The 27,157-nt window shown below is 40.6% G+C and overlaps 1 protein-coding gene across 1 annotated transcript in view; it reads right to left on the reverse strand.

The window, feature by feature from the left end:
• Positions 1-2,713: 2,713 nt before the first annotated feature.
• Positions 2,714-27,157, reverse strand: part of CETP (cholesteryl ester transfer protein) — a 79,862-nt gene continuing 55,418 nt past the window's right edge. Inside the window, exons 11-16 of the mRNA XM_073605528.1 lie at positions 24,036-24,188; positions 19,318-19,385; positions 12,563-12,605; positions 8,179-8,248; positions 5,018-5,103; positions 2,714-2,910 (exon numbers count right to left, since the gene is read on the reverse strand). Of these exons, the coding sequence (XP_073461629.1) occupies positions 2,836-2,910; positions 5,018-5,103; positions 8,179-8,248; positions 12,563-12,605; positions 19,318-19,385; positions 24,036-24,188 (495 nt within the window). The 3' untranslated portion in view covers positions 2,714-2,835. The remainder of the gene's footprint in view (positions 2,911-5,017; positions 5,104-8,178; positions 8,249-12,562; positions 12,606-19,317; positions 19,386-24,035; positions 24,189-27,157) is intronic.

Consider the following 27,157-nt stretch of genomic DNA (forward strand, 5'->3'; position numbering starts at 1 on the left):
ACAACAACCCAAAATGTTTTAAATCCAATTGTCATTGGGATAGAAAGGGGCACAGATAGCAAAACAAATGTTACAGGGGTGTTTAACCCTTCCATATGCTTTTCAAAAAGCTTAAAAATAGTTTTTTTTTGGCTGGAGCTACACTTAAAAAATGTACCTGTTCCGACTTACAAACAGATTCGACTTAAGAACAAACCTACAGACCCTATCTTGTTTGTAACCCGGGGACCGCCTGTATATTGTAACCCAGAAAACTGACCACACTGTGAAGGATGTGCTCCCATGGCTGGCGTGGTCAGTTTGAAAGAGGAAAGCAGGGGGAATGGCAGGATCACCAGGTATTTCACACAAAGGAAGCAACACAAAGAGAAGAGGATACTCTTTAACAAAAGTACATGGTACAACAGACACATATCAGGAATTTGAAATGTTGGGCCAAAATACACTTTAATTTTAATAATTTCATTAATCATCTATCCTTTTTTCCCAAAGCTTATTTAAAATTGGACAAGAAAACTGTATACAATCATGGTCAAAAATATTGGCACCCCTGCATTTTTGCCACATAATGCACCACTTCGCCCCGAAAATTGTTGCAATTACAAATATTTAGACATTCTCATGTTTATTTCTTTTGTTTGTATTGGTATGACACAAAAAAAGTAGAGAAACAAAAAGCCAAACTGACACATTCCACGCAAAACTCCAAAAATGAACTGGACAAAATTATTTGCACCTTCTTAAAATTGTAAGAAGTAATTGCATTCCAAGTCTGTGATGCTCCTGTAATTTGTCATTAAGCTCACCTGAATCAATTAACAGGTGCTGACAATATGGAAATCACACCGGCAACCAGTTAAAATGGTGAAAAATTGACTCAACCTTTCTGTTTTGTGTCTCTGTGTGCTACACTGAAAATGGAGAAGAAAAAGAGCAGCAAAGAATTGTCTGAGGATTTGAGAACAGAAATTGTGGAAAAGCATGGACAACCTCAAGGTTACAAGTCCATCTCCATAATGTTCCTGTGTCCACTGTGTGCAACATTGTCAAGAAGTTTACTGCCTATGGCACTGTAGCTAATCTCCCTGGACATGGACGAAAGAGAAAAATGTATCAAAGATTGCAATGAAGGAATGTTCAAATGGTGGATAAAGAGCCTCGTTCAATTTCCAGACAAATTCAAGCTGACCTTCAGGCACAGGGTACAACTGTGTTAACTCACACTATACGTCGCCATCTGAATGAAAAGGGATGCTATGGTAGGGAACCCAGGAGAACCCCACTATTGACACAGAAACAAAAAAAAGCCAGATTGGCGTTTGCCAAAACTTACCTGAGGAAGCCAAAATTCTTTTGTGAGAATGTGCTGTGGACAGAAGAAACAAAATTACAGCTTTTTGGTATAGCCCATTTTTCTACTGTTTTCAGAAAAAGAAATGAGGCCTTTAAAGAAAATAATACAGTCCCTACAGTCAAACATGGTCGAGGTTCATTGATGTTTTGGGGTTGCTTTGCTGCTTCAGGCACTCAATGTCTTGACCATGTGCATGGCATTATGAAATCTGAAGACTAACAAAGAATTCTGGGTACAACATAGGGCCCAGTGTCAGAAAGTTGGCTCGCCATCAGAAGTCATGGGTCTTACAGCAGGACAATGACCCAAAGCACATGTCAAAAAGCACCCAGAAATGGTTTAAGACAAAGCGCTGGAGAGTACTGAACTGGCCAGCAATGAGTCCAGATCTAAATTCCATAGAGCACCTGTGGAGAGATCTTGAAAAGGAACCTTTCCAATCTGAGAGACCTGGAGCAATTGGAGAAAGAAGAGTGGTCCAAAATTCCCGTAGAGAGGTGTAAGAAACTCAGTGAGGGTTACAGGAAGCGATTGATTTCAGTTATTTTTTCCAAGGGATGTGCTACCAAATATTAAATTGAGGGTGCGAATAATTTTGTCCAGTTCATTTTTGGAGTTTTGCGTGGAATGTGTCAGATTTGGCTTTTTGTTTCCCAACTTTTTTTTTGTGTCATACTAATACAAACAAAAGAAATAAACATGAGAATGCCTAAACGTTTGTAATTGCAACAATTTTCTGGGCAAAGTGGTGCATTAATCATAAAATTCAATATAGATATTTTATTATACAAAAAAGCAAGAACACATACATATTAAAACATTGCAATAAATTGCAAAGCAATAGCTGGTACTCTCTCAAACATAGGGCCAAGCCTCAATGTTTGAGAGAGTACCAGCTATTGCTTTGCAATTTATTGCAATGTTTTAATATGTATGTGTTCTTGCTTTTTTGTACTTTTTGTATAATAAAATATCTATATTGAATTTTATGATTGGTGCCTACAAAGTCCATTTTTTCACTCCCTTGGGTGTTCTTTTGAGAATTTGTAGATTTAGGACGTTGGCACTGCTCTACCTATGAAATCTCCACAGTCCATCCTGTGGTGAGATTTGTCACCCCATTTTTTGTTGTACTAAAGTGGTGCATTATCTGACAGAAATGCAGGGGTGCCAATATGTTTGGCCATGACTGTATGAATATAGTATGCTAGGTCTGCTCTATGTCCACTACTTTTTTAAGACAGGCATATGAGAATCTCAATACAAAAACATTTTGGCTTTACAACTCAAGTGAGTGTTGCATGTGTGTTTGTTATATACTATAAAAGAACATGAATGAATCTTTAAACTGGATGGAAATATTGCATTCAAATGTGTTTATTGCTTAGTCATTTTAGAGACAAAACAAAAGATAACATTATCAATTTTCTTTTATCTCAATGGGATGGTGATGATGGATAAGTTCACTGCTATGTTGTCTTCTACAGAGCCTTTTTCAGGAAGTCTACAAGCAAATGATGAGGAAATCCAAAATCCAGTCGGACTATTAAGTAACCCTGAAAACGAAAAGCAAGGGTGTTCAATACAAATCTTTGATGAAATGTCAGATAGTATGGATCGAAGTTGTTATTATAAAAAAAAATGCTTGTGTTGGCCTAGTCAGATCTCCTCTGAAAATAAGAATCTTTTTGGATGCAATGAATAAAATAAATCACTTTATTTGAGGCACCTTAGATATAGAACAGTGTTATGGGATATCTTGCAGAAGGTTACAATCCCTGGGCATTACATGTACTACGTACATAAATCCACAAATGGTTACACCCACACACTGGATGACAAAATGTCTGCAAAAAATTTTATTTTATGCCAATAGGGATGGCTCAGTTTCATCCTTTCCTTACTTACTGAACAAGGCCTTTTCTAGAACTTTTTGTTTACAAGTTTAAATTTGTATTTTTTGCTAGAAAATGACTAGCCCAATCATTATTATTTTTTTTTTTTTTAGCAGAGACCCTAGAGAATAAAATGGCGATATTTTATGTCACACTGTATTTGCGCAGCGGTCTTTCAAACACAATTTTTTTGGGGAAAAAATACACGTTAATGATTAAGAAAAAAAACACAACACTAAAGTTAGCCCAATTTTTTTGTATAATGTGAAAGATGATGTTACACCGAGTAAATAGATACCTAACATGTCATGCTTTAATATTGCGCGCGCTCGTGGAATGGCGACAAACTATGGTACTTAAAAATCTCCATAGGCGACGCTTTAAAAATATGTACAGGTTACCTGTTTAGAGTTACAAAGAAGGTCTAGTGCTAAAATTATTGCTCTCGCTCTAGCGAACGCGGCAATACCTCACATGTGTGGTTTGAACACCGTTTACATATGTGGGAGTGACTTATGTATGCGGTTGCTTCTGTGCTCAAACACGGAGGGATGGGGAGCTTTAATTTTTTTTTCTTCTTTTTTTTTCTTTTTACACTGTCCCTTTATTTATTTATTTTTTTTATCTCTTTTATTCCTACTACAAGGAATGTAAACATCCCTTGTAGTAGAAATAAGCATGACAGGTCCTCCTTAAAAGCAAAAAAATTAAAAATAATTTGACACTTTGACTTTAAAAAAAAAAAAAATCATCTCTTTAAGCCCTAGAACCGGAAGTGGCATTGGAGTTCGCTCCGGTCCTCCAAGGGCATAGAGCCGAGTGAAGGCTATCTTACCCTCACTTGACTTCCTCTCTAGCCATCGGTCGCATGGGATCAATTCTGGGCTTACTGACGGCTCCAGTAAGCTCGGAAACGACCGGGAAGCGGCGGGAGGGGGAGGCACCTCTAAAAGTGATTCTGCAGTCAATCCGCCGCTGGGACTACTTTTAGTAAATGCAGAATCGCCCACAGAATAAAAAGATACCAGGGTTATGGCAGCTACTGTAGCTGCTGCCATAATAACAGTATTTAACATCAATATGATGACGTATATATACTGTGGGCGGTCGGCAAATGGTTAAAGCTCAAAAAGAGAGAGGCAGAAAACAAATGACTAGTGACCTCTATTGCCTGTGGTTCCTGAACAGCTGATCTTTTCCCTATTATTGACTTACCATTCCTTGTTCTGTACTGTATCTCTGTGTAAAGGAAGGGCTTTGCTTCCTCAGGTCAGAGCCTCCAGCGAGGAAAATAGTGAGCAACACAGTAATGACATCACCAAATCTCACGTCAAATCTCCTGAAACTAGCAGACAGTAACACCCTAGATCTCACACTGCAGATATACAGCTATGAGGCTGTAGACACAGTAGTGTCCAGGCACCTACACATACTGCTATTTTAATGCATTGGTAGAACGGAAGGTAGGGCCTGTTTTGCTGCAACGAATGAAGAGAACAGCTTTGCTAATTGACATATTTGATCAAGAAAATCTGTGTAATTAAGGCTGGCCATACACTATACAATTTTCTGATTCAATTTCCTTTAGATTTACCTTCAACTATGTAGTGCAAGGCCCTGTCTGATTGCATACAAATTGAAAGGGTTTAGGTTTGACCTCATATTATATGGTTTTGGTAAATCTAAAGGAAAGTTGAACAGGAAAATTGTATAGTGTATGGCCAGCTTTAGTTCTTATCCCAAATATTCTTCCTTGTACATTTCTTACCTCGTGTGGTATGACTTCAGGATTTATAATTTCAAATAAACTTAGGCCTTTGGTGTTCAACAGTGATGTCAAAGCTGGTCCCAAGCCTGTACAAAAATCATTCTTTAAATATATAGCTTAGTATATACTATGATATGCAATATGGTGAAAGGTAAAATTTACTTAATTGTATGCACTACTAGACACACTGTATTGTGTTTGCATATTCATAGTGAAGGACTCTTATTTCCATGGTAAGAAGAACCTGTCAGGTTTAAAGAGAATGGTGTTTTACATATTGCTATATATATATATTGAGATCATCCATACTGTAGATCAGGGGTAGACAACCTCAGGCCCTCCAGCTGTGGTGAAACTACAAATCCCATCATGCCTCTGCCTTTAGGAGTCATGCCTGTGATTGTTAGAGTCTTGCAATGCCTCATGGGACTTGTAGTTTCAAAACAGCTGGAGGGCCACAGGTTGCCTACCCCTGCCGTAGATTCTGGAAAGAAAGAATTGCCTTCCCTTATGATGATCACCCTGACCACGGACCTCAAACTAGACATGTGCAATTTGTTTTGTTTTAAATCAAAATTTGGATGAAATCTTTGTTATTTGGAGATGCGTATGTATCTGAATCTCCGAATCACAATAATAACAAATTTCAACGAATCTAAAATAAATTATAATGAAACAACGAATCCATTCATATTCATTTGTTTCATATGGATGACATGAGGCGATAGTTTGGGCCTGTTGTTAATGTTTGATGCATCCAAAATAACACAACAACATAACGAATAATCCAAATTGATTCACATCCATTTCGTTTTTATGTTGCATTAACAGTTTTCATTATTATAAAAAATGTACTACATATGAAATGGAAAACATATGGCAGTAAATACAGAAAGATATAAAAGTGAAATAAGATGATGTTTCCTACTTATTGTGTTTGGGTTGGATGGAGGTGGATCCATCAGAATCTCTGAATCATAACATAACAAATGAATCTGAAATAAATTTTGTTCTATTCGTTATATTATGACTCTGACAGATCCACCGCCATCCAACCAAAACAAAGTGAATAATTATTCTCCCAAAATAACAAATTAACACGTTAAAACAAATATCTACTGAAAACATTTCCGAAATACAAATTGATTCGAAAAAAGGATTATACAAAAGGAATCTGAACATACAGAACGAATCCTGAAAACGAATCATTCTAAAGCCGCGCACACACGAGCGGAATGTCCGACAGAATAAGTCAGACGGAAGCGTTTCATCGTCTATTCCGATCATGTGTGTAGGCCTCATCGGACTTTCTTTTTCGAAAATTCTGACGGACCTAGAAATGGAACATGTTTTAAATATTTCCGACAGAACCAATTCCTATCGGGAAAACCGCTCGTCTGTATGCTGTTCCGACGGACCAAAATCGATGCATGCTCTGAAGCAAGTACAAGACGGAAGCTATTGGCTACTGGCTATTGAACTTCCTTTTTCTAGTCCCGTCGTACGTGCTGTACGTCACCGCGTTCTGGACGGTCGGACTTTGGGTTGACTGTGTGTAGGCAAGACCGCTTGAATGGAATTCCGTCGGAGTTCCTTCGGAGAAACCTTCGGAGTTTATTCCGACGGCAAAACCGGTCGTGTGTACGCGGCATAACATAACAAATATGACAAAAGGAAATAATTAACAAAACAAATGAATCCGAATTGAAACAAAACAGATTTTTCTGTCGTGCACATCTACACCTTGAATGCGGTGTAGATGTGCACGACAGAAAAGCTATCCCTTCCTAAATTGTTTTTTTTTTTTTTGCTGAGCAGACTGTGCAGGTGTTAAGAATGAAATATAGTTAAAAAAAATCCCTGCATCCGTTGCTGCTGGAGTTGGTCAAATATGAGTGTTTGTTATTGCTGGTCATCACAAACATAAATTACATAGTTTACCTTCCAGGCGGTATTCCTGAGTGTGGCTCGGGGTTAAATTTCAGTACCATTAGCGGTAACCCCGAGCCACACTCGGGATTGCTTTGCAGGATCCTGGTGCAGTATACTTACCTTGTCCCCAGGATCCTGCGATGTCCCCCCGCTGTATCTTCCACCTGATGCCTCTGTATGCTGGGCTCTGTTCCCTGCGAGCGTCGCGACGCACGTGGATGAAGCCGACGGCAATTTCAAAAAGTACACAAAACATAACATATACAGTATACTGTAATCTTACAGATTACATTACTGTATCAAATCATTTCACACTTTTGTCCCTAGTGCTTTGTCCTATGCCCTGCATACAGTTTTATATGATATATACTGTTCTTTCTGCCTGAAAACTTGAGATTGTCCATGGCAGCCAAAAAGTGTCCCTTTACGTCAAAAGTGGTTTTAGACCAGCTAGAACTATTATTATATTATTATTTTTTATAATTATTTATAGTTCTTTATTATATTATAATTTTGTGTTTCAAACTTTATCATACCCGGGATGTCTACTAGACTCTTGTTTGGACAGATTTAAGTGTGTTATTACTAATGCCGCGTACACACGAGCGGACTTTACATCAGACTTTGCCCGGCGGACGGGATTTCGTCGGACAATTCGATCGTGTGTGGGCTCCAGTGGACTTTGTTTTCTCAAAAGTTGGACGTACTTAGATTTGAAACATGTTTCAAATCTATCCGACGGACTCGAGTCCGGTCGAAAAGTCCGCTCGTCTGTATGCTAGTTCGACGGACAAAAGGGCAGCTATTGGCTACTGGCTATGAACTTCCTTATTTTAGTCCGGTCGTACGTCATCACGTACGAATTCGATGGACTTTGGTTGATAGTGTGTAGGCAAGTCCGTTTATTCAGAAAGTCCGTTGTAAAGTCAGTCGAAAAGTCCGCCGGGCAAAGTCTGCAGTAAAGTCCGCTCGTGTGTACGCGGCATTAGAATTACAGGCCTACAACATAAAACGACAAATTTCTATGCAAAACAATTGTACCACTGCGAGACGCAAAAATCTGACATAATCATACCACCAGGGAGGTAAGGACAGTAAGTTGTATATGCAAAAAAATAATTCTGTATAACACACCTGCTCCTAGAGTTCTACTGTATTTACAGGGAGTGTTTGATATAAAATGAGATATTACTGTTGTGAGAAAGAGCCCATGTGTCCATGAAACTTACGGTTTACAACAGCTGGAATTCCAAGGTCAGCCACGGTCTCCTGGAGAAACAGTCTCACAGATTCTTCATTCTGGAAAACAAACACACTTTGTGAAAGCTCTTCATGGTTTAAGACCTCGTGCACACCGGTTATTGTAAACGTGTCATGACAGGAGAAAAGACAGCGTTAATAACTCTCCCAAGCTGCATTTTTTTCAAACTAGTTTAGGTGAGTTTATCAGCGTTTAGCAGCGTTTCGTGGTTGTCCGTTTATTTCATTGGCCGTAATTTTAATTTATTCTGGCCATTGAAATGAATAAACGCGGATGTGTGTGTTTAAGCGCATTTAGATGTGTTTAGTGTTTTTATGCTCAAAAGTTCCTCCTGAACGCAATTCTTCTGCCTCTAAACTAGGGTTCCTCCAGGGGTTGCTGGGGGTTCCTTGAGCAATGAGCAGTTTCTGCCTCTCAGATAAGTTCCCACTGATACCATTAATCTTTGTAGCTATCTGTAAGGGAATAATTCTTCCCCACGGCCACAAGTGTAAGGAGCATTCTTCCCACTGACCATCACACTAATCCATCATGAGTTGTATAGTCATTTTTTATAGGAGTTCCCTGAGACCGGAACATTATTTCAAGGGTTCCTCTGTGTTAAAAAGGTTTAGAAAGGCTGCTCTAAACTCTGCTGCTCCTAAACTCCCTTAAAAGCCTATTGGGTTCATTTACTAAAGGCAAGCACTTTGCAAAGTGCAGTTGCTCCATAGTAAATGAGCAGAAGCTCTACTGACTTCCATCATCCAATTATAATAATAATAATTATGTGGAAGCAAAAATTCTGTTTTTTTTTTCCTTGCATGTGATTGAAAACGTTGCAAGGTAAAGCATTACCTTATTTAGTAAGCAAAGTCTATTTGCCTTAAGTAAATCAACCCCTATGTGTGCATGGACACATAGGGGTTGATTTACTAAAGGCAAATAGACTATGCACTTTGCAAAATGCAATTGCACTCTGCAAGAGCAGTTGTCCCAGAGCTTAGTAAATGGGCTGAAGCTCTGCTGACTTCCATCATCCAATCATATGCAAGCAAAAAGTATGTTTTTTTAATTTTTCCTTGCATGTAAATGGGGATTCTTTGCAAAGGGAAGCTTTGTCTCATTTACTAAGCTCTGGAGCAACTGCAACTCCATAGGCTTTTATTGAGGTGAGTTCAGGGGCTTAGGCAAAAAAAGCTAAAAGCCCCAAAAACATAATTTAAGGAGCAGCAATGTGCATGAGGCCTAAATCATACATGCTACCTGAAAATGATTAAACTTCAAAGGCTGATTGGTAAAGTAGGGTAAGTGTATATACATGTAAAATAACATTTAGGGATTGCTTTACTAAAGGCAAACAGACTGTGCACTTAGCAAGGTGCAGTTGTATTCTGCAAGTGCAGTTGCCCCAGAACATAGTACATGAGGGGAAGCTCTGCTGACTTCCATCATCCAAATCATGTGCAAGAAAAAAATGCTGTTTTTTTCATTTTCATTGCATGTGATTGGGTATTCTTTGCAAGTTAATAAGCTCTGGAACAACTATACTTTGCAAAGTGCACGTTCTATTTGCCATAGTAAATCAAGCCTTTTACTGCACCTTTGCACTTCTTTTCTAATAATTAAAGACATGGATTAAACTAACCCATTGAACAAAAGGAATATTACAAGGGATACCTCCATCTCAAATGGGCACTGAGCCTGGGTTCAGACATGGCATGTGATTCGCACCCGCACTGCGGGGCCGATCACATGTGATGTCTGTGCAATGCGAGTTCAGCCATACAGTTGTATGGCTGAACTCGCATTGGATTCATACAGAAAAGGTGCAGGGACCCACCCAGCACTGGAATCACCCATGCGATACGATTCCTGTCCGAATCCACAGTTCGCACTGCGATCTATGAACCAATCTGGGAGTGTCATTAACATTGCATTGACACCCACAGCGGTTCATAGAGGGCAGTGTGAACTGCCTGTGGGAGAGATGCAATGCGGGAACTGGTACTGGAATTGCGCTGGTTACCGAATTGCTACAGTGTGAACCTGGGCAAAAAAAACAAAAAACTTGTAATATATAGTTTATGATGGCTATCCTAATTGACCTATTTTAAACCAATTTTTAACTAATTTTGATTAGCCTTCTATTATAATTTTATGGAATCTGAAAACAAATGGTTTTAGTCTTGTATTGTTCTCTGTTCCCTAAATTGGGGGATGGTAACATAATTTAGGGAACAGAGAATTGGTAACAAAGGTAACTGTGCACTTTCTCTCTTTTGTTCTATTATCAGCTTCCAGTACCCACTGGTGTGTGTTAAAAGCAGCAAGGCTTTTGGATTTTGGTTATCCGATTTAAATTGACTTTTATTTTTCTCTTTGACTATGGACTTGTCCATGCAGTGACGTCAGGCTAAGTTAGCGCAATCACTAGTTGATGGTGTTTTAGTGTGTTAAACCAAACCATTGGTCCAACATCTATTGAAGCCAGACAAGGGGAAAGGTGGATATGATTGTGACCGATTAGAAGATATGGGACACAAAGGTAGTTGTCATTTAGATAATACACTCTCCTTTCCCCATCCCAATTCTGAGGCCCTGATACATTCATTAATGCAAAGCAGTATAAGTATAAAAATAAATTTTCCGATAACTGCCTTTTAAACTAGATAGCAGTTGAAATTCTCTCTCCCTGAATCCAGATTACATGCCAAACCATCACCAAAAATCACCATCAGTAAAATTCTTGGGTCAAATACAACCCTGGCGGAGGATAAGCAGGGTAATGATGCAGTGTACACACTCTATTGTGATTATATGATTGTGTGCAAATAATACCCGGTATAAATTGTGTGATATGAGGGATTCAGCCCAGTGGTAGAAGAATTTCGTAGAGTCCAAGCCAGCCCAAACTGGTTTGAAAGGCTTACGAGCCCACTTTTATTTAAAACAGGACATAAAAGTTCAGCAAAAAAACAGAAAAATACCAAGCCACCTGGCTCTTTGTTCAGCAGAACTGCTGCTCTGGTCACTGGTCCCTCAGATCATCTCACCAAGTTTCTCATGGCTCTCTGGGCTTTCTTGGCTCACAAAGCCTGTAGTTACAGCTCCCTGCTGTACAGGTCCACTCCTGGCCTCTCGATAGGGGTTCTCCTGACACCCCAGGCTCTCCAACTTCTCTGAGACTCACAGATTCCTTCAGTCCCATGGACTCACCTAGTTTGTCCCAGCTCTCTCAGTCTCCCAGACTTGCTTAACCGCCTCAACTCTCTCAGCCTAATGGACATGGAACCTCTCCAACATGAAGTACTGTCTCCTGAGTAGATAACCCCTGTCTCCTAACAGGAGCACACAGCAATCTTTAAATGGGAGCACACCTCCCACCTGCCTGGAGCCCTGAACTTTACCCAAGCCTCACTTATAACGAGTGTACAAGCCTGCACGCTTACACAACCTGCAGGTCTCCAGTAAGACCTGGACAGAGAATTAAAGGCCAAAACCCACCCAAGACACTTTGAAGTCTTCAAGCTCCAGACTTTGATCCGGGATACCAAAAGTCGGAGAAAACCAAATACCACATTTTCTTCTCTCAGACAAAACACTCTGGAGTCCCATGGAGTCCCATGGACTATCCTAGTTGTCCCAGCTCTCTCAGTCTCCCAGAATTGTTTAGCCACCTCAACTCTCTCAGCCTGATGGACATGGAACTTCTCCAACATGAAATACTATCTCCTGAGTAGATAACCCCTGTCTTCTAACAGGAGCACACAACAATCTTTAAATGGGAGCACACCTCCCACATGCCTGGAGCCCTGAACTTTACCCAAGCCTCACTTATAACAAATGTGCAAGCCTGCACGCTCACACAACCTGCAGGTCTCCAGTAAGACCTGGACAGAGAATTAAAGGCTTTGTCCTACCCAAGACGCTTTGAAGTTTTCACTTCAAGCTCAAGACTTTGATCCGGGATACCAAAAGTCAGAGGAAACCAAATACCCCTTTTTCTTCTTTCAGTCACTCTGGAGCCCCGAACTCAGAATTAGTGCGAACCCTGGGGTTGATTTACTAAAGGCAAATCCACTCTGCACTACAAGTGCACTTGGAAGTGCAGTCGCTGTAGATCTGAGGGAAAGATCTGAAATGAGGGGAAGTTCTGCTGATTTTATCATCCAATCATGTGCAAGATAAAATGCTGTTTTTTATTTTCCTTGCATGTCCCCCTCAGATCTACAGCGACTGCACTTCCAAGTGTACTTGTAGTACAAAGTGAATCACAGTGGCAGTGCCTAGCATTGTCATAATCGGTTGCATCATTTTTATTACTAAGGCCTAATGTATATTGTAAATAAGTGTTTTTTTTTTTTTCTTACCTGACTTAGTGCCAATGAGCTTCTGAAGTCTGTTACTTGAACTCTGATACAGGGAGAGAAGCAATGTAAAATTAAGTCTTAAAAGAAAAGTTACAGATGATGTCTTAGATGATTGGTAACAGGTTCACTTTAAAGCCCCATACACACGGGCAGAATGTTGGGAGACATTTGCCGGTACAAAAAATACCATCCGACATTCTGCCCGTGTGTATGTCGGATGTGCATGCTGGAAAACCAGCAGCTGACCGACTCCAATCAGCACTCTCAACCAAGGGCAGAGAGTGCTGATTGGAGTGTTCTCGCGACGAGGGGGGGACGTCAGAACACAACAGCTCAGTGGAGGAGATCGCTGGACTAACCTCGAGCGGACAGTAGTGTGTACCAGGCTTAAAGCTGAACACTTGGAAAACAAACACCCAGATTAGGGTTGCCACCTGTCCAGGATTTACCCGGACAGTCCAGGTTTTGAATCATATGTCCGAGTTTCAACCCACCTGAAACCCAGACACATTATTCAGACTGGGCTGTGGCTTCCTAAGTAACCGAGATAGTCACACACAAATCTGTTGTCGTCCATGAGCTGCGGGCGGCTGTCTGGGGTTAGTTTTGGCATCACTAAATGGTAAGGGCAATGATGTCAACAAGAGAAATTTGGCCACAACCACTGTTCGCCACATTACTACTCTTCTTGGGGCACCCAAATATGTCCCAGGTCTTTTATAATCCTGTAGTGTTTACTGCGGGGAAAAAAAGGTTGTCCTGTGCCGCTAATGTGTCCGGGTTTGGCTTGACACAAAAGTAGCAACCCTAGTAGGTACAAGACTGAAATATGTACATGTAAACTGATTTACCTGTCACGGCATTTGTAATCCTGTTAGCCTAGCCATGTGATCCAGGCACACTTGCCAAAGAACTTAGCTAGGTCTGTGACTCTACTTTTCTCTACTGCAGCTGAGCAATACAGCTTAGCTGAGGACCTGGCCCCAACCTGCTCACTAGGCATTAGCAATGAAGGATCAGCAGTACAGAAGGTCACCCCAGTGTTTTATACTGACAGTACTATGCAAAGCTGCAAGTGGTGGCTGCATTAGTAATATGTTTCCTGATTTAGGTTGTCTCCATTCTGGCTCCATGAACTACGTAGACACGTTTGCACAGCAGCATTATCAGTGTGGGAGAGAATAGTGTTAGATGCACTAGCAGATTTAGATGGACCAGGCTAACAAGTTAAAGTCAAATTCCTGCTAACACTATTTAAACAGTTACAGCAACTGTTGTTTTTTCCCTTAAGGGATAAAGGTTTTACATAACTTAACCACTTCAGTCCCAGAAGTTTTTACCCACTTCCTGACCAGGCTATTTTTTGCGATACAGACTGCGTGGTTTTAACTGACAATTGTGCGGTCGTGTGGCGCTGTACCCATACAAAATTGGTGTCCTTTATTTCCCACAAATAGAACTTTCTTGTGGTGGTATTTTATCACCTCTGCGTTTTTTCTTTAAATCTGACCGTTAGTACGCTCCTTTTGACAATTGTCCAAATTTCGCCCAACAAATGTTGGATGACATGTTAGTAAATTTTCGGGGGACAACGGTCTGTTGTCAGATTTTCTGATGGTCAGTACACAAGTCCGTCACACAAAAGTTGAAAGTACAAACACACATGCTCAGAATCAATGCTCACTAAACATGAATGTAGCAGAAGGGGCCCAAAGGGTGGCGCTTAAGAGCTGAAATTCCTCATAGTACGTCACTACGTTCGTGTTTGTTGGCCGACAATTGTACACCGTTAGTATGCAAGACAAGATCGAGGCACACGCCCTTTTGACAAACATCAGACGCTTGGTTGGCCAACAATCTGATCGTGTGTACCAGGCTTTAAGCTGGATACACACTATACAATTTTCTGTAGATTTTTTCCTTCAGATTTACCAAAACCATATATTATGAGATCAAACCTTAAGAGTTTCAAATTGTATGCAATCAAGCAGGCCCTTGCACTACATGAATAGATGAAAAAACAGCGCTCGCAAACAAATAAATTATAATAGAAACTAATTCATGTGTTGCAGCTGCTAGGTAAAAAGTGCTGACACTTTGGTAATATATAAGAAAAAAAAAAAAAAAAAAAAAAAAAAAAAAAAAACCTGCGCTGACAACTCACCAAGTGAACGATTGTGGAAACAGTTCAAAAAATATGTGCCTTATAATGTTACACAAATACACATTTAGTGAGTATTAAATGAAAATGTACACAGAAACTGTGCATAAACACACTGCCAAACTGTATGACTAAAAGTGAATTAATAAACATAAATAATAAAGTCTAGATCAATACGTTCGAAATCTAGATCAATTCGTCCAAAAGCTAACCTTTGGACGCTATGCGACTAGACAATCACTAGACTAATAGATAAATAATCCCATATATTCGTGAATAGTAAAGTGAACCTCTATATAGTAGAACTCCAAAGAATGTTTAAATCAAACGCGTCGACGCAACATCCTGCCCACGCTTGGTAACCCGAGAACCAGTGACATCACTTCCTGGAGTTGGTGGAACGCACGCCGTTCAGCAGCGAACACCGACTTTATCTGAATGCCTGCTCTGCACAGCGGTTCCATGAGTAGCGCTTTTATGCGCAGGTGATCTCACGGTGTCATAGGTTTTATGCTATGTGTTTTCTCTTCTCCTTTTGGTGGAACGCGAGGTTTGTGATTCCCAAAGTCTCCTCTCAAGCATTTCCGGCACCAGCCTTGTCTGTCATTCAAATTTACCATATGAATGAATTAGCCTGAAGTCTACAGATTATCCTCCTGTGAAGGAACTGTGTGATCTAATAGACTTTGGTGTCCGTTTATGAAGCAGTGAAATCTATTCACTGCTTCGTTCTCCGGCATTCACAGTGAAGATTTTTCTCCTCTGTGTGCCAGTTTATGAAGCTTTGTAGATCGCTTCACCTTTGGAGGAGTGAAGAGATCTACAAATGCTTTCAACAGTGGAGAAAGGCTCCTGATACTGGAATCTCGTGAGACTTTACGAGATTACAGTACCAGAAATACAGAGATGTCAGTTTATTAAGCAGTGATAAATTATCACCGCTCAATACACGGACAGACGGCGTGAATTACTGTTAATAAAATAATGAGTCCCCCTACATTATATACATATGTATACACACACACACATTATATATACATGTATATACACATAAATATGACAGGGGGACATGCTTACAGTGTTGGGGGGTCTGAACGAGGCATAAGGAAGTTAAAAATCTTCCTTCTTCCCCCTCAGATCCCCCCAGATTTCCTCTTCACTCCCAGATTCACCACCTCTGAGCTGGTGAACCTGGGAGTGTGAATTCTGACTCAGATCACCAGTGAAGCGGTGAGATCACCGCTTCATAAACTGGCCCTTTCTGTGTCATTCAATGAGGATTCTCCGTGTGTAGAGATAATCGGAGGGAGAACAAGTTCAAACATGTTCTCCCCCGATTATCACTGTTTCATAAACTGTTTATGGACTGTGATCAGCGGTGATCCTCGGGATCACCGCTGATCACTGCTTCATAAACGGACACCTTTATGTTATGTATGATCTTTGATTTAAACATTCTTTGGAGTTCTACTATATAGAGGTTCACTTTACTATTCACGAATATATGGGATTATTTATCTATTAGTCTAGTGATTGTCTAGTCGCATAGCGTCCAAAGGTTAGCTTTTGGACGAATTGATCTAGATTTCGAACGTATTGATCTAGACTTTATTATTTATGTTTATTAATTTACTTTTAGTCATACAGTTTGGCAGTGTGTTTATGCACAGTTTCTGTGTACATTTTCATTTAATACTCACTAAATGTGTATTTGTGTAACATTATAAGGCACATATTTTTTGAACTGTTTCCACAATCGTTCACTTGGTGAGTTGTCAGCGCAGGTTTTTTCTTATACCTTGCACTACATGGTTTTGATAAATCTGAAGACAAAAATCTGCAGAAAATCTAATAGTGTGTATGGGGTCTTAGGCTTCGTACACACAATCTGATTGCTGGACGGCCGAGCGTCTGATTTTTGTCAAAAGGGCGTGTGCAGGATTTTGTCTTGCATACTAACTATCCGCAATTGTCATTTGACAAACACGAACGTAGTGATGTAGTATGAGAGTATAAAGAGGAAGTTCATTTCTCAAGCGCCATCCTTTGGGCCCCCTCTGCTAATTACATTTCAGTAGAAGTTTGGTGAGCGTTGATTCGTGACTTTCAGATCGTATAAAACAAAAGCCTTATAAAATACATTTGGCATAACTACATCAGTATCACCAGCAAAGCAGCTTCATTATTATCCCATTAAAGAAGATGAGAATTTTGACATTTCATCAATTTCCGGGTCACAAATGTTAATTCTAGATTACGAACAGTAGTTTACAAGACCAGACTCTTCCCAGTCGTTCCTTGATTCCGAGAATGCGTGTTTGTACTTTCGAATTTTGGGGTTGATTTACAAAAGGCCAATAGACTGTGCACCTTGGAAAGTACAAATTGCACCCTGCAAGTGCAGTTGCTCCAGAGCTTAGTAAATGAGGTAAAGCTTCACTTTGCAAAGAATACCCAATCACATGCAAGGAAAATTAAAAAAACAGCATTTTTGCTTGCACATGATTGGTTGATGAAAGTCAGCAGAGCTTCTGCTCATTTACTAAACTCTGGAGTAACTGCTCTTGCCGTGTGCAACTGCACTTTCCAAAGTGCACAGTCTTTTTGCCTTTAGTAAATCAACCCCTTTGTGTGATGGATCTCTGTACTGACCATCCGAAAATCAGACGTTGAGTTTACATTAGACAAAAGTTTTATAGCCTGCACATCCAGCTTTTGTCTGATGTAAAAGTCAAATCATCTGTCGAATGCACCGTACTAACGATCCGAAAATCCGCAGACAGTTTGTCTTCAGACTTTTTCCTTCTGATTTTTGTACTGTGTGTACGAGGCTTTAAGCCTCGTACACGCAATCGGATTGTTCACCAACAAAACCGTGGAATTTTGTCTGAAGGGCGTTGGCCCAACCTGTCTTGCATACACACAGTCACACAATTGGTGGCCAACAATTACGAACGTAGTGACGTACTACCCTGTTTCCCCGAAAATAAGACCTAGCGTGATTGTCGGTGATGGCTGCAATATAAGCCCTACCCCCAAAGTAAGCCCTAGTTAAAGTCCTTGTAGGTCTTATTTTTAGGGTAGGGCTTATTTTCGGGGAAACAGGGTAGGGCTTATTTGGAGGGTAAGGCTTATATTGCAGCCATCACTGACAATCACGCTAGGTCTTATTTTCGGGGGAAACGGTATGTTGTTTTTCAGCTCTTTAGCGCCACCCTTTGGGCTCCTTCTGCTAATTTCGTGTTAGTAGAAGTTTGGTGAGTGTTGATTCAAGCTTTTCATTTTGCACTTTAATTTCGTGCTTTTCAGTTCGTTTCTCAGCGGCTGTTCGTCAACCAGCCATGCTGCGGAATCGGAGGAGATAACATGTTATTTATTATTGGCCTTGGAGTTATTGCTTTGACATTATTTTTTTGGTTGAATAATGATTTGATTTGGTATATTTTCTAGATTTTTGGATGCATAGAATGCACTTTTTGGTTAAGTTCTATTGGCAGATAGCATGTCTAATTTTATTTGTATTCTTTTTTTAATGCAAAATAAAAAAAATGTATAGAATAATACTTGGCTATGTGTTTTACTTCAAATGACAGTTTGGGAGTAGGCAGTTACATTTTAAAAAATACAATGCAAAATTAACAAGGAACACTAACATAGTTGTATCTTTGATCTTAAAAACTCCGGGATAATGGTGTTGTGGTAACTTGCCCAAATAAAAAAAAACAAAACAAATAATATTATTCTTGATATCACTAGAAAAAAAAAGCCTTTGAAAATTCATTTGCAATAACTCCATCAGTATCACCAGCAAAGCAGCTTCATTATTATCCCATTAAAGAAGAAGAGAATGTGCACTGAATTTTAAGATTTCATAATTTGCCACGTCATGAATGCTAATTCTCCATTACAAACGCAAGTTTACAAGACCGACGCTTCTGGCTCGTCCTTGCTTCCGAGCATGTGTGTTTGTACTTTGGACTTTTGTCCGACGGACTTGTGTACACACGTTCGGAAAATCCAACAACACACATTCGTCCGCTGAAAATTTTAAAACCAGCTAGCTAACATTTTGTCCGCGGAAAATACGACAACAATTGTCCGATGGAGCATACACATGGTCAGATTTTCCGCCAACAGCCTGTCAACGAACATTTCCCATCGAAAAATCCGATTGTGTGTACGAGGCTTAAGTCTCTGTTTGATCTGCGGTTGCCATGATGCTGTACATGTGATTTGATGTTTTGACAATTCAGTTGGGAGAACAACTGTGACAGTTATTATTCTCAGCATGCCTTGAATGCACAACATAACTGTTTTGGGGAAGTGAAATTGATGAGTATAATTCCCCTTTAAAGCCCAGCTGAATGTTCAGTTTAAATCAGATAAATGCATTTCCAGGTGCATCAAAACACATTTTGTGCAAAGTCTTATACTTATTTCTAAAGAAAACAAACTATAAGTATAAATCTTTAGAAAAGTTTGTCCTGTTACTCAGGAGCAAACCAGCAGGATTTCACTTTAATTTCCACTTCAAGGTTCTTGAGCAGGAAACCTAGCAATCGAAAACTACTGTTATGAATAGGCTGCGACTCACATGGAATCAGTTGGGAAAAGTGTAAGTTTCTTATCACCATATGAAGTCTGAACCGTTGTAAGAGTTTCCTGCAATCAGACAAAAATACAAAGCAGAAGGATACATCAGAAGGACACTCTCCCATTGTGTTCAGTGTGTTTATGATAAAGCTGTAAATTATAAAAGTTCAATAACTCCATAAGGCTGAAGAGCAGAAGAGAAAGGCAGGAAAGGAGAGGATGGAAGCCGGAAGTGCTGCAGGGGGGCACAGGGGAGGCCAGGCAGTAGGGGGTGTCGGTGCCGCACACAGTCATAAGGATGTGCATAGGCACACCTGGCACACCTATGTTAACAAGTCTTATTTCATCGCATATCTCAAAAATTAGAGGCTTATTCCCCATTTCAGGACAGTGGGTGGAGCCATGCAAACTATTGCTTTTTGCCTATCTGGCCAGATACACATTTAGAAGTGAGGAAAAGATGATCCGCACTCTGGTGATTGCTCTTAAGAAGTATAATATTTATTGACAAGCCACAGTGACCAAACGCAAATAAGAACAGTTGACGCGTTTCAGCCTATAAGGCCTTAGTGGTGGTTATGACTAAGGCCTTATAGGCTGAAACGCGTCAACTGTTCTTATTTGCATTTGGTCACTGTGGCTTGTCAATAAATATTATACTTCTTAAGAGCAATCAGCGGAGTGAGGATCATCTTTTCCTCATTTACCTACTCAGCCAGCGACTGTGGATCGAGCACCTGGGATCTCTGCTTTCTATGTGATGTATGGGTAGTAGCACTGACTTTTTTGTTTATACACATTTAGAAGTGCTGGTGTATAGTGCAAATATAGCCTAATGTTATAGAGTCATTTAATCCAATTTGCATAAAGCTTTTTCAGGCTGTTTGCAGTGAATGGAAATTATGGCTTTTATGGAGTAAGGTTTGAGACCCAAAAATCCTGGGATATGTGATGTTGTCAGACATATGAATACCGGAAGGCTTTACTGCTTTATTTGCTTCTCAGGATAACCTGTAAGGCATAAACAGAGACCCTTAGGCTAGGTTCAGAATGGTGCGATGCGGGAACCAAAGCGATTCCTGTGCAGGTTCCCGCACCGCATCAGAATCGCAGGCAGTTCACACTGCGCTCTGCGAACCGCTGCAGGTGTCAATATAAAGTTAGTGACACCCCCAAATCGGTTCAGAAAACGCAGTGTGAACTGTGGAATTGCATTGCATAGGTCTGAACACCCATGCGATCTGATTCCAATGCAAACCAAAAAAAAAGGGTCCTGCACAATTTTGGTATGAATGTGATGCAATTTCAGCCAAACAAACTCAATGGCTGAGTTTGCATTTCACAGACATCGCATGTGATGTGCACAGCAATGCGGTGCGAATCACATGTGATATCTGGCATTGCATTAGTGTGAACCCAACCTTAAAGGGGTTGTAAACCTTCTAGGTTTTTCACCTTAATGCATTCTATGCATTGAGGTGAAAAACCTCCTGTAATGCTGCAGCCCCCCGAGCCCCCGTTTTACTCACCTGTACCCCCTCTATCACGTCCCGGGGACGAGCACACCAGCAAAAGCTGGTGTCTCAGGTTCTGATTGGATGGATTGATAGCAGCACAGCCATTGGCTCCTGCTGCTGACAATCAAATCCAATGACCTGGGCATCGGGGGGCGGGGCCGAGTCATACATTCAGCCTCTCCGGACACCGAATGAATGACTCGCAAGGTAATCCCCCTTGAAGAGCGCTTTTAACCCCCGAGAGGAGCCGTGAGAGCCGTCGAGGGACCCCAGAAGAGGATGTTACTCTGTGCAAAACGGACTGCACAGTGGAGGTAAGTATGACATGTTTGGTTTTTTTTTGGTTTTTTAAATGAAGCTTTAGTGTCACTTTAAGCCCCATGCACACTAGACATTATAAAAACACAAGTAGAGTTAGCTGTAGAAAGCTGTAGCTGTAGTATGAGTTTTTCAGCATCTTTTAGCGTTTGCATTTTTTAGCTTTTTTTTTTTAGCAAAACTAAACTCCCACAAAAGCTTATGGCTCTAAAACTTTTATAAATGCCGAATAGCCGCAGTTTTCAGTGTTTTTCAGCATTTTTTTGCGTTTTTCAGCTTTTTTTAGAGTTAGAGTGTTTTTACAGCTGAAAAACTCCTCTTCAAACCCACTAGTTCCAGGGGTTTATTCAAGCTAGAAAACACCCCTGGCAAAAAATGCAGATTACAGCCTATGTGTGCATGGACACATAGGATAATATGCTGGGGAGTTTAATGACTGCAGAAAAAATGCTTGAAGCCAAAGCTGTAAAAAGTCCAGTGTACATTAGGCCTTAAAGTGGAAGTAAAGGCAAAACCTAACTAACTTTAAACCTACTCTCAGCCACATTCTAAGCCTAATCTATCAAGCCCTGTAAAGAAAAAAATCGCTATACTTACCTGTTTTGCAGTGGTCCAGTCCCAGGCTGAGCTGTCAGCAGCAGCTTCAGTGTGTAAGAGAGGCAGCCGCAAACAAAAGCCCCATAGTAACTCTATAGGTGACGTCACGTCCCAAGCATTTCTCAACCGCTGTCAGCTGTCTCCTGTACACAGAGGGCGCCGCTGAAGACCAGACCGGATCAGCTGCAGAACAGGCAAGTAAAGCGATTTTTTTCTTTACAGGGCTAGATATATTAGGCTTAGAGTTAGTTACGTTTTGCCTTCAATTCCACTTTAAGCTGGGCACACAAGATCCGAATATCGGCTGCTTCAGCAGAAACCGGCCAGCATTCGGTCACTGTGTACTGTGTCACTGCGGGCATGCTGGAAAACCAGCATTCAATCAGCATGTGATCAGCTCTGGCAGCCAACAATGCTAGGAAGAGATCCTACTGATGAAAAATAATGAAGAAATTAAACGCAACAGTTAAAGCTTAACTTGTCAGAGACCTGGGGAAGCGGTTGTTGTTGCCCATAATAACCAATCAGGTTATCCCCTGCATAATTTCACTTGTAGATCAGCAACCTGGTTGCTTGGAAGAGCAGCTGTTTACTGGGACTTTTTGATAAATAAGGCCTTCTGCAGAGACTTAAATGGTTAGGTAACCTTTACCAAAAAAACTGCCTAAGTAGTTAAGGGGTGCCTGTAGATAAAAACAAAACTGTGCAGCTCTGACTAAAGTTGGATAATGCCCTTGTGATGGGGAAATGTCACAAATGTTCCTTATTAAAGTTGTCTCACACTATCTAAGAAAGCCTTCAATATCCTGGTTACCTTAGTTGACTTCATACCAAAGGAATGTCATTACAAACTGACCAAGTCCTTAAAAGGTCATGTTGCTTGCAGTGGGGTTGGCCACTTCCTTACGAAAAAGTCCTATTTACTACACCTATAACTTGGAATATTCAGTCTCTACCAGGGTGAGCATGCACCTGGGTCTGATCATCTGTGCTACGCCATGGAAGGGAACGGGACTCCATGGAGAAATAGCATCTTTAGTTAGGTATTTTTCTTTATATTTTCTACATACATTTCTATCTGTATCTGTCAGTAGTACTTAATTAAATGTTATACTTACAAGTGTTTGCGTGATGCCTACATGGTTTTGTGTGATCTCTCTTTTCACATCTCGAATACAGCCCTAAAAATGTAAACATCATGTGACAGTGATAAAACACCTTGATATAGGTGTAAACTATTTATGTACCTTCCAAAGCCTGATTGAAAAACTTCCAGAGGTGACAACATCCCGTTCTGCCTTGTTGCGAGGACAAAACACTCCCAACTATTACTGATCACTTCAACCATCACAGGAGCAAACTCTCAAACTCTTGCACATATGTGGTTTACCATCTCCTCTGAAGCAGCTTCGCTCAGCTCAGAGGTATTGTGATAGGGGAGAGAGTGCATGCTAAGACTGAGAGTGTCTTAGCAATGGCCTAGCAACAAGACAGATTGATGGCATATCTGCGTGTTTTTTCGGACAGGCTTTAGGAGGTACGTAAATGGCTTATATCTATAGCAAGGGCATTATTTAACTTTGTTTAAAGCAGACAGTTTGCTTTTACATACAGGCACCCCTTACCTGCATAAGCAGTGTTTTGGTAAAGGTGAACTAACCCTTTGATACTGAAAGACCTGAAAGAAAGACAAGAGGGAATAGATCCAAAGTTGGACAATTGAATGCGATTGGTTTCTGTGAAGTTTATCCACAACCGTCCCCTCTCTGATTAGTGGCTGTTGGCAGTAAAGACTTAAGTTGGCTATAGACAGAGTGAGTCTCGGCTAGTCCAGCAGGAACCGGCCAAGATTTGAACCATGTATGGGCAGGATGAATGTACCCAAGTTGATCGATTGCCGGATTTTGCATGTGATTCTCGCTAGTGGCTATTATAGCCATTAGCAATAATCACTGTGTTCTCCCAGCAGGGACGGCTTCCCCCTCCCTCCCCGTCTCTGCAACCCCCCCTCTACCCTGGGGAGAACACAGTGGCTCGGCGAGAGGGATTACACTATGGTGCTAGGGGAAAACCATGGTTGCAGGAAAGAAATTCACTCGTTCTATGGCTGGCTTTAGACAACCAAAATGACTCCACAGAGATATGTCAAAGTGGAGACCATGTAATAATAGTTCACTTAGGACACACCTTTAAGAAAAACGGAGAGAAACAGTACATAGTATATTATGCTTGGGAAAACTACTCTGATTTTCATGTTTTGCTTTGTAACCTTTTCCTTCTAACTTACTGCTTGAAAATATAATTCTTCAGTGGAAGATACATCTATTTGGACAGCTACAGATGCTTCAACAATTGTCCCCTTTGGTCTGAAGGTGATCCGAGGTCTGGTGAGGCTCCATACTTTGGCCACAGTGTTTTTCATTGGAAGGTCTTGGAGAATCTAGCTCATTGAACAGCCAAATAAATAGACACATTAGTTAAAGTTAAACACTATTGTATTTCCTTGTCAAAAGAAGTTTATTGAGTATACAATGTTATAAAGATACATAAAGTAAGTTTACAAGGATCTATAAAGTAAGCTCATTGTTTTACAGTAGGGTTTATATAGGTAAATATCATGAAATTTCAAATATTAAACATTGGGTTCACGTAAACCTAAATTAAAGATATATATCATTTCCTTAGTTACTTTTGTTGGTATTTAAATGATTTATACCTACTATACATATTGTTTACAAGTAGAGTGTATATAGGTCAAATAAATTCTGATAATGAGCTTTAATCGTAAGGTGGAGAAAAGGAAAGAGAAAGAAGAAAAAGGGTTGAAAGGTAGAGGTATGGTCCACAAGGTTGTCCCGCTCGTCAGTTTATTATTCTTTTTAGTTCTCTTTGAAGCCTTAGAATGGGTGTCTCTGTAAGTCATTTATTCTGTTACCATGGCAACAGGACAGAGTCATTGAAGTTTGACAGGAACTGTTGTTTTATCCAAGGATGCCAAAGTTTTTCAAATTTTGGAATTTGATTTTGATCGATGGCTACCATCTTAGCATGGGACATTGTATTATTCATTCTGTGAATTGTTTCTGCTAGTACCAATGTAGGAGATTTCCATGCCTTGGCCACTGTTTGTTTTGCAGCCGTTATTAGTTGGATCATAAGTTTGAATTGAGAGAGTGTTAACCATTCCGGTTTTAGATTAAGTAAAGTTAAATATAGATCTGGTTGTATTATTTTTTTAAATATTTTAGATGCAATCACGAAGACTTCCTTCCAGAAGGTTTGGATTACTGGGCACGTCCACCATATGTGTAAATATGTGCCTATTTCTGGGCATCCTCGAAAACAAAGAGCTGAGGTATTAGGTGAATATTTTGCCACTCTAGCGGGTACAAGGTATCAGCGAGTTAGGACTTTATAATTTGTCTCCAGTGCTAAGATGTTGGGTGAAGATGACTTAGATGTGAGCCATATGTTAGACCAGTCCGTGTCTTCTAAAGTTCGTCCCAGGTCCTCCTCCCACCTCTGAACGTAAGAGGGTCTATTAAGATTTGCTACTCCATATAATTGATTATAAAGTGATGAAATTGTACCTTTAGCAAATGGATCTTTTGTACAGATTGATTCAAAAATGGATAATTGGGATAATGGTGTATCCCCCTTTAGGAATGGTGTATAGAAATTTTTGATTTGGAGATATCTAAATATCTCAGAGTTTGGTAGATCATATTTTTCTCTAAGCGATGGGAATGAAAGGAATGATTTAGATGCTATGAAGTCATTTAGTGTCTGAATGCCTGATGTTGTCCAAGCTTTAAAAGAATTTGGGTAGATCCATGCCGGATAAAAGGCCGGATTTCTGATAAAAGAAAGGAGAGGATTGTGTGGAGAACACTATTGTATTTCTAGAAGAATTAAATAAAATAAAAATGCTCATAACTTTACTACAGTAACTGTACAAAGGGTTCATTAAAAAGTTTGTAAACTCTTACATATAGCCAGTGATGTGACTGGCCTCAGGTAATACGCAGAGGATTAAACAAATCCTCCTACATAAATTGTAGCTGTTTATCTACAGTCTTCTCTTCTCTACATCTATTCAAAGTCCAGAATTTATAAAGCTTGTCTGAGCGGTCAGAAAAAATGGGACAGGAAGTTACACTCTGTGACAAGAGCTCTGACAGCTGATTGGAGGAAAGGGACACACACACACACACCCCCCACACAGCACACAGGAACAGAGCTGAGGCTGGAGCTCCCTCCCCTGTCACCATTTTTCTCTTGGTGTCAGGGAAACTTGTCAGAAATGATTCATGCTGATAGCAGAGGAACGAGGCAGCAGACAAAAATTAAACATGGTGCTCCTAAATTGAGACAAGCACACAGTATAGAGCAGTGGTCTCCAAACTGTGGCCTGGGGGCCAGTTGCGGCCCTTTGCTTACTTTTATCTGGCCCTTGGGGCACTATTTTCATCCACTAAAGCCAACAATGGGGCATAATTCCCCCCACTGACACCAATTAAGTGCCAGAATTCCTCCCAATGACACCAAAGATGGGGAACAATTCCTCCCAATGACACCAAAGATGGGGAACAATTCCTCCCAATGACACCAAAGATGGGGAACAATTCCTCCCAATGACACCAAAGATGGGGAACAATTCCTCCCAATGACACCAAAGATGGGGAACAATTCCTCCCAATGACACCAAAGATGGGGAACAATTCCTCCCAATGACACCAATGATGGCTCACAGTTCCTCTCACTGACACCATCGATGGGGCGCTGTTCCTCCCATTGACACCAAATTGGCACCTTTTCTACTGCCAGTAACCACAGTCTGCCCCCCCCCTAAGTCTGAAGGACAGTAAACTGGCCCTCCCATTAGAAGGTTTGGAGACCCCTGCTATAGAGGGATAGGCTTTGTTTATATTTCATGTCTGCTTACAACCACTTTAAATACCATAATTGCACTCTACCTCTATCAATTTTCATCAGGTTGCAAAGACTTATGATAGGATAGGATAGGAACAAACTTTGCAACCTGTGGCAATCCAGGACTGGAGTGATACTTTTATTCACTAAAGGGGCTGATATGCTGAAGGAGTTAAAATGGTATTACAGTGGAACCTCGGATTGCAAGTAACGCGGATAACGAGCGTTTCGCAATACGAGCACTGTATTTTTAAAAAAGAGTGTTGTCTCGCAAAATGAGCACGATTCAGGCCAAAGTGGTGTGCAGTACTGCTTTTGGCCTGAGGTGGGGGGGCCGAACGTCACGTTCGGAAATGCACGGAAAGGCCCGAGTACAGCACTGCTGACCTTGGCAAATCTCGGGTAGGAAGTCTTTCCAAGGTTTGCCAAGGTCCGCCGAAGTGTCCTTGGGCCTTTTCGGCCATTTCCGAGGCTCTC

Source organism: Aquarana catesbeiana, linkage group LG11 (genome assembly GCF_042186555.1).
Source record: "Aquarana catesbeiana isolate 2022-GZ linkage group LG11, ASM4218655v1, whole genome shotgun sequence".
NCBI lineage: Eukaryota > Metazoa > Chordata > Amphibia > Anura > Ranidae > Aquarana > Aquarana catesbeiana.